This window comes from Triticum urartu, chromosome 2A, assembly GCF_056163025.1.
Source record: "Triticum urartu cultivar PI428250 chromosome 2A, HENAU_Tu73, whole genome shotgun sequence".
In the NCBI taxonomy this organism is placed as follows: Eukaryota; Viridiplantae; Streptophyta; class Magnoliopsida; order Poales; family Poaceae; genus Triticum; species Triticum urartu.
Window position 1 is genome coordinate 66,038,717 of NC_141874.1, and position 12,086 is coordinate 66,050,802.

A 12,086-nucleotide genomic window follows, 5' to 3' on the forward strand; every position below is an offset into this window, starting at 1 on the left:
ATGACAAGTCTAGTTTCTTAATTCCTCATTTTATAATATGTCAAAATTTACTTTTAAATATAGAAGAAAATAGTTGAAATATATCATGGCAACTTTAGTGTGAACACCATGGCAATTCATGTGCAATAGACATGGTAACTTTTAACCCAAAAATAAACTCATCAAAATATATTGATATGAGATCTAGTTTCAAAGATCTCGTCGTGAGAGATTTAATGATGAAAACGGATCTTCAATCGGATTTTTCATTTAAGAGATAAAACATTTTAAAAACTAAAAAAAATCCCACATGTATGCATGCGATGATGTGGCGCAGTCTGTGTGTTGTAGTGCGTGTGGGCGGTTTTGGCTCGCACCACACGTGTGGGCGTTAGCGTTGTCTTAGATTTAATCCCTCTCCCTATCAAAGATGTAACCTTGATGTCCAACGAATAAAGAGGGGTTTAAAGTGTCAAAAAAAATATAGCAAAAACTCTTAGCAACTCGTAACAGCAACCGAAGCAAAGTAATCAGATCCGTCAGCGATTCTAAAGTCTAAACCTGCGATCGATTCGATACGATACGATGGACTTCCGAGGAGGCGGGCCGACGAGGAGGCATCAGCCGCAGCCTGCCGGCGGCGTCTCCGCCGGCTCCGAGGGGCTGTTGGCGCTATCCGCCAGCCTCGCGCGGGCTCTGGCCGACAAGCACGCAAACAGCAACCTGGTCTTCTCGCCGCTGTCCATCTACACCGCGCTCGCCCTCGTGGCCGCCGGCGCCCGCGGCGCCACCCTGGACGAGATCCTCCGCGTCCTCGGCGTGCCATCCCGCGGCGAGCTCGACGCGTTCGTCGCGCGCGCGGCGGGGGCCGCGCTGCAGGACCAGTCGGGCTCCGGCGGCCCGCGCGTGGCGTTCGCGTGCGGCGTCTGGAGCGACATGACCTGCCCGCTGAAGCCGGCGTTCCGCAAGGCCGTCGTCGACGGCCCGTACGGGGCCGAGGCCTCCACCGTGGACTTCCGCGGCGACCCCGAGGGGTCGCGCCAGCTGATCAACGCGTGGGCGGCGCGCGCCACCAACAACCTGATCGAGTCCGTGCTCGGCCGGAACTCGGTGAGCGAGCTCACGCGCGTCGTGCTCGGCAACGCCGTCTACTTCAAGGGCAAGTGGGACCAGCCCTTCCACGAGAGCGACACCTCCGACGCGCCGTTCCGCCGGGCCGGCGGCGCCGGCGCCGTCGACGTGCCCTTCATGCAGAGCTGGAAGAGGCAGTTCGTGGCCGTGCACGACGGGTTCAAGGTGCTCAAGCTCGAGTACAAGATGGGGGAAGTGCGCGCGCGCCCGCGCCCGCCGTTTCATCCCAGAGACGTTGATCGTGATCCCACGAAGCCCGCCCCGTTCTTCCCTAACCGTGCCCCGCTCGGCCGTCCTGGTCGATTCTCTCATGCTGCCGCACCTTCCCGACTCGCCGTCGCCGGCTCCCATTCCAATGATAGCTACAGCTATAACTCCAGCTCCACACAGTTCTCCATGTGCATCTTCCTCCCGGACGCCGACGACGGCCTGCGCAGCCTGGTCGACGCGATTGCTTCCCGGCCGTGCTTCCTGCACGAGCACCTGCCTACTGAGAAGGTGGACGTCGGCGAGTTCCGTGTGCCCAGGTTCAAGCTCTCCTTCCACGACAGCGTCGTCGGCGTCCTCAACAAGCTGGGCCTCCGCCTGCCGTTCAGCGAGGCGGCCGACCTGTCCGACATGACGGAGGACGACCGCTCCGGCCTCCCGCTGGTCCTGAGCGAGGTCGTCCACAAAGCGGTCATCGAGGTGAACGAGGAGGGCACCAGGGCCGCGGCCGTCACCATGTGTCTTATGCAGGAGGGGTGCGCTGCCAGGCCGAGGCAACCGCCACCGGTGGTGGATTTTGTCGCCGATCATCCGTTTGCCTATTTCATTGTGGACGAGGGGACCGGCGCCGTCGTCTTCGCCGGCCATGTCCTCGATCCCTCGACACAATAGGAGCTACGTAGGATGTTGGAATTCCCCTATTTCGAATACATCCATGCGTTTCAGATGAGATGATGACCAAATTTTCTTACATATTTTTGCAAGGTTTACAAGTTAATTTGTTCCTTCGGGCTCATTTGATTGCTTCTTCAATCAGCCATTGGTCGTTTGATCTGCTCGAGTGATTGCTCGCTGGCTCGTTGTTGTCAGTTTCAGATTCGTCGTTGCCCAAGTTTCAGTTCCACGCCTAGGTACTCAATTGACATGCTATAGCATGGCCATTAGAGGTGCTAATCATGCCTTCAGTGCACTGATACATGCCAAATCATGGACACACCAATTCAGACGCAGAAAGGAGCCATGGACACTGCACCACTCAGGATAACAAATGAGTGCGCCCCTCGAGACCTTGTAGAAAATATAGCATTCCAGCGAGGAAGTATAGCAAACAATATACAGGTTATCCACAGTTTCACAGGCGCAGAACTACCCCAAAAAATTAATCACCACGCTACAGCTAACAGCCAAAAAAATGAGATTACATGTATGTGTGCCCTTATTGGCAAAAGAGAGAAATATGAAATGAATCTTTGCATCGACGATCTGACCAAACAATCTGGACAACGAGACATCATCCTTTACCTGCTACATAAAAAATCGCAAGACCCCGAAACCATCAATCAATCTGTTCAATGCAATGGACAGATGATGCTGCGTCTGCTCAATACTGTCGACACTGGTAGCCAATGGCAGCACCTCTTCTCCTGTTCAACTGCTGCGTGTAGTTTGTTGTAGATGGTAGCCAATGACAGTGCAACTCTTGGGAACTACAGGCATCCAGTCAGACAGAGAAGGATTCAAAGGAGGAGGCCAGTGGATGTCTCAAACTGTTGTCGATGGTTCTGATCAAGTGTGCTACGGATTTACATTGCACTCATCCATGAATCGATCTTCTCGAGTGAGAAACCTCCTCCAGTACTTCTTGTAGTCCAGTATGCCTAACTCGAGCCAAGGCTTCATATTGCCATTGTAGTGCAATGCTGCAGAGCTCTGTGCAACCTCCGGATCGATTCCATAATCATATCCAAGTCCAGACAGAGTCGACCTCCCATCAAGGGGAAGGGGGTAGATGAGATTTTGAAAAGACAACAGGCTTAAAGAAAAGGCAGCTTCTCTCAGAGATACCTCGTCTTTTTTCTTGACCTGCAACACAACAACAGCAGAATAAATATTGTCCTAACCATATGAAGCACCATTGTTCGGTATTACACAGAAATTAATACAATGATGATACTTGCCCAGTAACAAAAATGAATACAGCATGCTACCTATTCCATGCAAGTAATTATAATAAACTGAATTTCACACCACATATACTGTCCAAATCTTCTTCCATGCCATTTTTTATGCGAGCTACGTTTTTTATACACTGTAGCATGAAACCAACAGACAAGGCTTATACCAACCTGTTTAAGGAGCAGCAGGTAATTCTCTGTTATTTTATGCTTCCTCCATTTATCCAAATTGATCACATTCACCCCAGACATCCATGCACATGATTTAGGATCATACTTTGTCTTACCCAGGAGATTTCTCACTTGACCCAGTCTTACACCACAAAATTCAACAGCACCATTTACCTTGTCCCCCATATCAAGTTTCCACAAGAAAGACAGATCACGTTGAACAACCACATCATCATCCAATACAACCACCTTTTTTAGATCCTTGAATATTTCAGGAATAAAGAAATGTGAATGGCTGAACAATGACAAGTACTCTATTCTTGTCTGCTCAGTGGGCCGCTCGGTGCTCCTGATGAGAACACGAAACTCCTCAGACAAATACAGCTCTCGCGTACTAAACTTTGGTAGCTTCTCTAAAATCATTTCTTCATAGTTTACGACATGGATAGGTGCCTTTTTGTATGAATTTCGGGCAAACCAGTATTTCATGCCATAGAAGTTTTGAGCATCAGTTAGGATATGAAAAACATTGTTTGCTGGCTCCTACAAGAACAATAAGAACATCAGGAATGCCCATAGCAGAAGATAACAGCAAGCTAGTCATTGTAAATATCACCCACATACCTTAGAATTGATAACTGTTGAGTTGATGACAACAGAAGCTGCAAGGACATTCTTAGATAGTATAACATAGTGCCTGTGGTTTGGGGTATTGAACTTGCGAGCCGGATAAACATCAGAATCCAATGAAGGGGATTTGAAATATTCCAATGTCAACCTCATAGAGAAACAGTGGTGAGTTTTTGGCAATGTCTGAGAACCAAGATTGTAGAGGAATGCACTCTGCTTCATATGAAAATGAGCTTCATCATCGGTCATATCAAGTATCTGCCGAAGCTTCCTGACAACATTGTGGCATTCCACAGTGCATGATTTCGCTTTTGCTATTGTATGCTCCATCTGCTCTATCTTCTTGTTGATACTGAACGAAATAGCACAGTTGTCATTTGAATTATCAAAGTAGTAACTCATATATTGAAAACTGATAAATTATATGCAGGTTGGGTTTCTACTACTTCTACAAAAACAACAAAATATTGTACGAGAAATTTACGGTCAAAGTTCAAATTTAGACAGGTAAATACACTGTATTTTCAAAGAGGGAGTAACACTCTAATGTCCGTTTCAGTCTGATGTGTGTTGCTAAGATATGGTACCATAACCTATCATCATAACTGAAATTTAAGATTTACAATGGAATGAATGAAGAAAAGATAACAAAAGCGTAACCGTTAAAAATGTATTCTTACAAGGATGGCAGATCAGCATCAACAGCAGATGCACTGAGAACCCTCTCATGGTCTTGTATATTTTGCTTCATTTCCTGAGTAAGTGCCTCCTGTCCTTGAAGCTTGGCAATACTTGGATAGTATGAGCGGGCCACAAATAGTTGGTCTTTTAGCCTTTTCACTACTGAATCTTTCATAATTACTTTATGTTCTGTTGACCAGAGGCAGTAGCTCCCAAATTCAAGCTGACAAGCCTTTAAATTTTCCACTTCATCTGGTTTCAGGTCTTTCTTTTGTCTCTTTATATCCTTGCTAACTTCCTGAAAGCAATGCATGTGCATTATAGCAAAACCACTGGACTCTAATTGATGCAAAGATTAGGGGAGGGATAAGAACATTGATTGGAAAATTAAGTACTATATACTCCAAAAGATACTGGGTTGCAGTACATTCAGCATTGTCTTAAGATTAGCTTACCTAAGTACACTATCACATCAATCCACTAATATGGAACGCAATTATTTGAAAATATTTGCATTGTGTGCCTAAGATCTTTTATGAGATTGAGCTGACAATCTAATATCTAAAAATTATATACTTGCTGCTACTGCTGTAGAACCCCCCCCCCCCCCCCCCAATTTCCATTTTGTTGACTAAACATGTCAAAACATAAGCAGAGCTTGAGCCCAGTTCTGAAAAATACAGTACATATTTGAATGCAGAAGGCGTACAATTGTTCTTTCAGTTGATCCCTTCACAGCCTTTGGCGGTTCAGTTCTTGGTACCGGAAGAACTGCATATGTCGTCAATTACTGAGTCAGATGTAAAGCTAAACAAACAGATGCACCATACAGGATAAAAGACCAATAAAGAAAGGACTGCAACCTACAAATAGCTTCCACGTAAAACAAAACATATAGACAGCTCATCCAAAGAAAGGGAGGTTGTTCTCGAAACATCAACACTGGTTTGTTTGGAAATGTTTGGGTAGAATAAATTGCTTCTCATATCTAAAGTAAACTACAAGAGTGAGAGGTCAAAGAAACCCGAGATAGCACATGCACGTCATAGTCTGTTTGGAAATATTTGGGTAGAATAAATTGCTTCTACTTCCTCCGTTCCTAAATATAAGTCTTCTTAGAGATTTCAATAAGAACTACATACGAATGCATATAGACATATTTTAGAGTGCAGATTCACTCATTTTGCTCAGTATGTAGCCCGCATTGAAATCTCTAAGAAGACTTATATTTAGGAACAGAGGGAATAGTATGTAAAGTGAGCTAGGAATTTTGAGGGAAGCAAGAGTGAGAGGCCAAAGAGAAATCGAGATAGCACATGCACGTTATAGTCTGTTTGGAAATATTTGGGTAGAATAAATTGTTTCTTCTATGTAAAGTAAACTAGGAATTTTAAGGGAAGCTAGAGGTAGAGACCAAAGAAAAACCGAGATAGCACATGCAAGTCTTAGGGCATATCACATTATCAGCCTAAGAGCACTGGTTTAAATCATGCCACGTGGTATATTCGTGATGTACACTTACCTCGAGTAGACCTCAAAGGCACAAACAGCAGGTTTTGCTAATAAGTATACCATGTTTCTTTGCAATTGCATAGGCATACTTACATTCAGTAAATGATTTTCTAGCACTAGCAACACTTTCACTGATTCACTCCTATCTCAAAAGCATAGACAAAAATACAAAACTAACTGGGCACCGGGTTATTTCTGTTACTATGCGGTACCTTTTGGTTTAACACTGACAGCCAAAGGGGGGCGATCAATTTGCATATGCTGCGGCGGCGGCACCCCACTGCTGCCATTCGAAATCTTCCTGGGTGGATCCTGAGAAGGAAAAAGAAAGTGTAAGGTATCGCAGATGCAAATTTGACCATTCTTGAACTGCACTGTTGAAATACTTTGTTATCCTTCATACTCCATGAACATGAAACAAAGTGAAAATCGAGTATAATACATTCCCCCTGGTGCTAAGGATTATAAGAAGAGAACGGTATCTCAACAAAGCTAACAGCCTAACACACAACAGACACTACACCAAAAAAAAGTTTGCCATTCCATGAACGTCATATGCTTAATTCCGAGTAGAATCTTCACACCACGAAGCGCCATAAACGATGATGACTAGACATCACGAAGGTCGCCATCACGGAACAATACAAATCTACTACTACAAAAGAGTCGACATCGTGGATAAAAGGGGTATGGCAGCACATCCAACCTGTACCGCTACTTTGACGGGGACTGGATCGACAGCGCCACCGCCACCACCGCCACCAATCGGCTCCACGGGATCGAATGAATGAAAGACGACCTCCTAAATCCATACAAAATAAGAAAAAATCAGCACGAATCGCCCACCGGCCCCGCTCCAACCGCAATAAAGGCGGAAACAACCAGTGCCACACCTGTCGGCGCCGCTCGTCCGTGGTCACGTAGCCTGCATCGCAAACCAGTCAAAAGGAGGCGGTTAATAATCCAGAGAACTCCAGATCCACCCGGAGGCAGGCGCGCGCGCGCATCCGCGCCGCATTCGCCGAACCCCCAATCGGGGGAAGAGAGGGAGAGGGGAGAGAGAGGGAGAGGGAGGGGGGCGGGTACCGGTGGGGGCGCGGTCGAAGATGAAGGCGAGGGGCACGAGCAGGGAGCAGAGGACGAGCGCGAGCAGCACCAGGCGCGGGCCCCTCCGCCTCTGCGGCGGCGTCGCCTTCATCGGCTCCGGTCCCCGGCGGCGCGTCTACTGGTCATCGCAGTGGGGGTCGGCGTGGTCGGTGCGGGCCAGCGGGGATGCTTCGAGTTGGGCGACGCGGTTGCGGGGTTGGGAGGGTTTGATCGGTGCGGCGCGGGGCGGAGCGGCGCGCGTGCGTGCGTGCGTGGGGGTGTTGGTTGCGCCAGGGGGAGGGGAGGGGAGGGAGTGAAGCGAGTCGGGGACGAGGGGGGTGCCAGTGTGGCGTGGGTGGGTGGGCCGCCGTGCGTGCGGCACATGTGCCACATGGGCCTCGTGTCATCGTCTTTGCCAAATTGCCAGCGAAGGTCCGCTCCGATTGAAACGGGTCGTGCGCCAGGCTGCCAGCGAAGGCACCAGGAACCAACTCAGTTCCCTACAGTTTCCCAACAACAACAAAAAACTCAAACCCTTAAATCTTCTAAAAAAAACTTGATTCCTAAATCTTATAAAAAAACATTTCGCGCGATGGAGTGTGTATTGCTCAAGAGCTCAAAAGTCCAACCCTACACATGCTAGGGACATTGTCCGGACCAGAGCGAAGCCAAACAGCAGTTGGATCCTCCGTCCTATTAAAATTTGCAAGGAAATGACCAGCATTATATTGCTCTCTACGAGTATGAGTAACATTGATTCCATTTCTCCCATGGGTCCCTTCACCTCGTGCACATGGCATATTAAGATTTGTCCTTGGCTTCCAAGTTCGCCATATTCACCCCTTGCGGGTAGTCAGACTCGAGAATGACCGGACGATCAATTGATAGCAAGGATAGCCCTTTCATCATTCCAGCCAGTTCAGCTTGCAAAACATCGGCGCAAGACCATAATGAGCGGCAAGCCGAGAAGGTAATGACACCAGCATGGTCTAGAAGGATCATCTCGACACCCGCACTTCCATCTCCAGTAGAGAAAGATCCGACATTGAGCTTAACCCATCCAACCAAAAGGGGGCTGATTTCATGTTAGGAAACGTAGCAATAATTCAAAATTTTCCTACGTGTCACCAAGATCAATCTAGGAGATATTAGCAACGAGAGAGAGGGAGTGCATCTTCATACCCTTGAAGATCGCTAAGCGGAAGCGTTCAAGAGAACGGGGTTGATAGAGTCGTACTCGTCGTGATCCAAATCACCGATGATCCTAGCGCCGAACGGACGGCACCTCCGAGTTCAACACACGTACGGAACGAAGACGTCTCCCGCGCCTTGATCCAGCAAGGAGGAGGGAGAGGTTGAGGAAGAGAGTCCAATAGCAGCACGACGGCGTGGTGGTGATGGAGTGACAGTTCTCCTGCAGGGCTTCGCCAAGCTCACGCGGAGGAGAGGTATTGGAGGGGAGGGGCTGCGCCAGGTGCAAGGGTGTGGCCTCCCTCCCACCCCTCCACTATTTATAGGTGGGGAGAGAGGGGGCCAGCCCCCCTAGATCCCATCTAGGGTTGGGGGCGGCGACCAAGGGGGGAGGAGTGCCTCCCAAGTCAAGTGGAGGCCCTCCCCGTTAGGGTTTCCCCTCTCCCATGCGCATGGGCCTTGGGGGGCTGGTGTCGTGGTTCTAACTCTGACAGTGATGTAGGGGGTATGTATGGAGAGACTAGATCTCAGCTATTGGGAAGTTGTAAACACACCAAGATGTACGAGTTCAGGCCCTTCGCGGAGGAAGTAACAGCCCTACGTCTCGGTGCCCGGAGGCGGTCGACTGGATTACTGGCGTGTGAATAACAGGGGTGCAAACCCTTCATACTGAGGAGGGGGTGGCTTATATAGAGTTCGCCGGCCCCCTCCTGCCCTCAGTAATGCAGGGTTTAAGGTACATTTAAGGTTGGGCGTTACTGGTAACGCCCCTAATAAAGTGCTATAATGACCATAAAGACTACTTAACAGCTGACCGTTTGCCTGCGGAGTGACTACAGGTCCCCTGGCGGTCAAGTGGTTGGCTTCATGGTCGAGTGATAGCTTTTTGGTCGAGTGTCTTGAATCCGTCGAGTGGGATACCTTCAAGTCGATTGAAAGGTGACTTCTCCTAGGGATGTCCTAGGGTAGGGCTCCTTGGACAGGTCCGTGCCCCTACCCTAGGTACATGGCTTCATCATTAGCCCCCGAATGGATCGAGGTTAGAGTGGGGAAAGAGTTGGAGATCTTTCCGACTGATTCTTTGGGCTACGTGAGCGCCTCGTTTTGGGTCAATCGTCACGGATGACGTTGCCAACCTTTTTCAGTCGCCTTGATCCATTCCAGGCCTTTCGTCGAGTGAATTTCTTTATTTGCGACATACCGAGCGTCGGTGCGGGCGGGGTCTTCCGTTTTGACAAGTTGTTCTGCAGCCCGCGGATGTCGTGGGATTTCCGATTTTGGGAAGCGCGCGGGACGGGAGCGGCCGCAGTAATCGGAAGCGATAAAGCGGAAGTTCCTCGATCCCCGCGTCGCCTTTTTCGCCACGTACTGCGCGCGCGTCTGCTGCGGGATTTGACTGGATAGCCTGGGCCTACCAGTCAGCCACTCGGGAGCGGCCCCTTATAAATCGCCGGCTCGGGGTTTCCAAGCAGTGCGCTCTCTTCTCCTCCTTTCTTCTTCCTCTCTCCCTTCGCAAGTCCTTTCGCCACCTCCGTTCTCGCCCCAGCGCAGCAGGCCCGTGCGAGACTTCGCCGGCGACGATGACGAAGGGCAATACCTCCGCTCTGGAGCGCGTGAAGAAGGCGGCGGCGCAGGGGAAGGGGAAAAGATCTACTCGGGGCGGATCCTCCTCAAGGTCCGCTCTGCCCAAGGGCTGGATCCAGGGCGATTGGATGCCATCAGTGATCCGGCAAGAGGATCTCGACGACATGGTCGAGGGGGGAGTCATTCCCCACGAGGCTGCGCGTCTTCCGAGGAGAGAGATCGAACCTCAACCCCGCGATGGTGAGTGCGTGCTCCTAGCCACCCACATCGACCGAGGGTTTTCTCTGCCGCCCCATCCTTTTTTCCGGAGCTTCTTGAACTTCTTCGGAGTGCAGCTCCACCACTTTACTCCCAACTCCATTGTATACCTTGCCGCTTTCATTTCCATGTGTGAGGCTTTCTTGGGTTGCCGCCCCCATTGGGGACTTTTCAAGCACATCTTTACCTGCCGTTCCCAATCGGTCAAGAAGGCCAAGTTGAGTGACGAGAGGACGCAGGTGATCCAGTTGTGCGGGGGCTTGGCGATCCAGACGAGGGGGAAGAGTTGTTTTCCATCCATTACTTTCCCGGAGTCGGTCCGTGGCTGGCAAGCGACCTGGTTCTACTGTCAGGACCAGGCGACCCCAGGACAGTCGACTGGTCTCCCTCCTTTCTCACTCGACCGAGCTGAAAAACCTGCTTCTCTGAAAGTGGCGCCGGAGGAAAGGGCCCAAGTCAAAGTGCTGGCTGGTCGAGTGGTTGAGCTTGTCCGTGAGGGCGTGACGGGCATGGATTTGCTGGAGGTCTTCCTCCGGAGGCGCATCCAACCACTCCAGGCTCGTGACCACCCGATGTGACTGTACTCGGGTCTTGACGACACCACTCGGATCCACCCGGAGGAGGTCACTGATGAGATGCTGGAGGGGTGGCTGTCAAGCATCACAGGAAACAAGGACAACCCCCGAGGAGCCAGGAGGGTAATTCCACTCGACAACTCGTACGACGTGGACCAGGTATGTCTCTATGCTCCTGACTGAGATCTTGTTTTTCTTCATTGGTCTTCTTTGAGTTGGTCGATTGACCTTTGTCTCGCCTGTTGTTTTTCAGGCGACTACTGAGATGTACTCGACGCCCAACGGGGCACATGGGCCAACTGAGGAAGGGGAGGCGAGCGGAGGTGAGAGCGGGGACGATCAAGGCGAGTGGGAGTCCGACGGTGAAGGAGAGGGAGGCGACGACGTCGACTCCAGCCAAGAGGGGGAGGAGGAGGTTGAACCCCCCCCCCCCCCCCCCCGCCCGGAGGGGCGATCCAAGCTCACACACGATCCGCGCGGGAGCGTGGTAGTGCGACTGCTCCTGTTGGGCAGTCGTCGAAACGCCCTCGGACCTCTTCTCCTACGCCGACTGGAAAGGCTCCCAAGCATCCGCGCGCAGCGCCGTCCAAGCCGCCCAAGGCTCTGCCCAAGATGAAGATGGCCGTCCCCACCATTTCTGGGTAATAATAAAACTTGTTTTCCTTTGTCGACCGTGGACGGATCCTTGGTCGATCCATTGAGCCAACCGACTGACTTTCGAGGCTTGCAGTGTTGTTACTTCTGAGATCTCCGCCAAGGACGACGACCAAGAGATGGAGGATGCTGTTACCTCCAACCCTGGTACGATTACTGACGTTTCCGCTTTGAGTCAACTAAACATTTATTGCAACCCTGGTCGATTGAACTTTTCCTTTGTAGCCCCTCCTCATGTTATCGACCTCCCGGATGACGACGACAACGGTCCGTTGAGAGTGAGGAGGCACAAGAGGGCGTCGGCTGACAAGACCCCCCAATCCGCTCCGGCGTCCGAGGCCGTGGCTCGGGATGGTGGTGACACCACTCGGGCTTCTGTGACCTTCGCCGTTCCTCTGGCGAGTGCGCGGCCCTCGTCGTCGACTGCGGATCCGTCTTTGCTTTTTGCCGCATACCCCGTCCCTGAGGACCA

The 12,086-nt window shown here is 50.6% G+C and overlaps 2 protein-coding genes across 2 annotated transcripts; one reads left to right on the top strand and one right to left on the bottom strand.

Moving 5' to 3' along the window:
• The first annotated feature begins 286 nt into the window (after positions 1 to 286).
• On the top strand, positions 287 to 2,224 carry LOC125535629 (putative serpin-Z8). The gene has a single exon (XM_048698691.2). The coding sequence runs from the start codon at positions 565 to 567 to the stop codon at positions 1,987 to 1,989; it is 1,425 nt and encodes a 474-aa protein (XP_048554648.2). The 5' UTR covers positions 287 to 564; the 3' UTR covers positions 1,990 to 2,224.
• Positions 2,225 to 2,359: 135 nt separating this feature from the next.
• Positions 2,360 to 7,661, bottom strand: LOC125535628 (putative galacturonosyltransferase 7). Its single transcript, XM_048698689.2, has 9 exons — positions 7,353 to 7,661; positions 7,160 to 7,191; positions 6,973 to 7,068; positions 6,479 to 6,578; positions 5,464 to 5,525; positions 4,754 to 5,052; positions 4,068 to 4,425; positions 3,444 to 3,986; positions 2,360 to 3,180 (listed from the first exon to the last, which is right to left on the bottom strand). Exons 1-9 carry the CDS (start codon positions 7,462 to 7,464, stop codon positions 2,893 to 2,895), a joined length of 1,890 nt encoding a protein of 629 aa, XP_048554646.2. The 5' UTR covers positions 7,465 to 7,661; the 3' UTR covers positions 2,360 to 2,892.
• Between the last annotated feature and the right edge of the window lie 4,425 nt (positions 7,662 to 12,086).

Bases quoted from the DNA above. Each gene is read 5' to 3' on its own strand.
- LOC125535628 (XM_048698689.2), bottom strand. From the start codon at position 7,464: ATGAAGGCGACGCCGCCGCAGAGGCGGAGGGGCCCGCGCCTGGTGCTG. The intron at 7,192-7,352 runs GTACCCGCCCCC...TTTGCGATGCAG, and splicing joins CTTCGACCGCGCCCCCACCG to GCTACGTGACCACGGACGAG. The intron at 3,987-4,067 runs GTATGTGGGTGA...TTGTTCTTGTAG, and splicing joins CAACAGTTATCAATTCTAAG to GAGCCAGCAAACAATGTTTT.
- LOC125535629 (XM_048698691.2), top strand. From the start codon at position 565: ATGGACTTCCGAGGAGGCGGGCCGACGAGGAGGCATCAGCCGCAGCCT.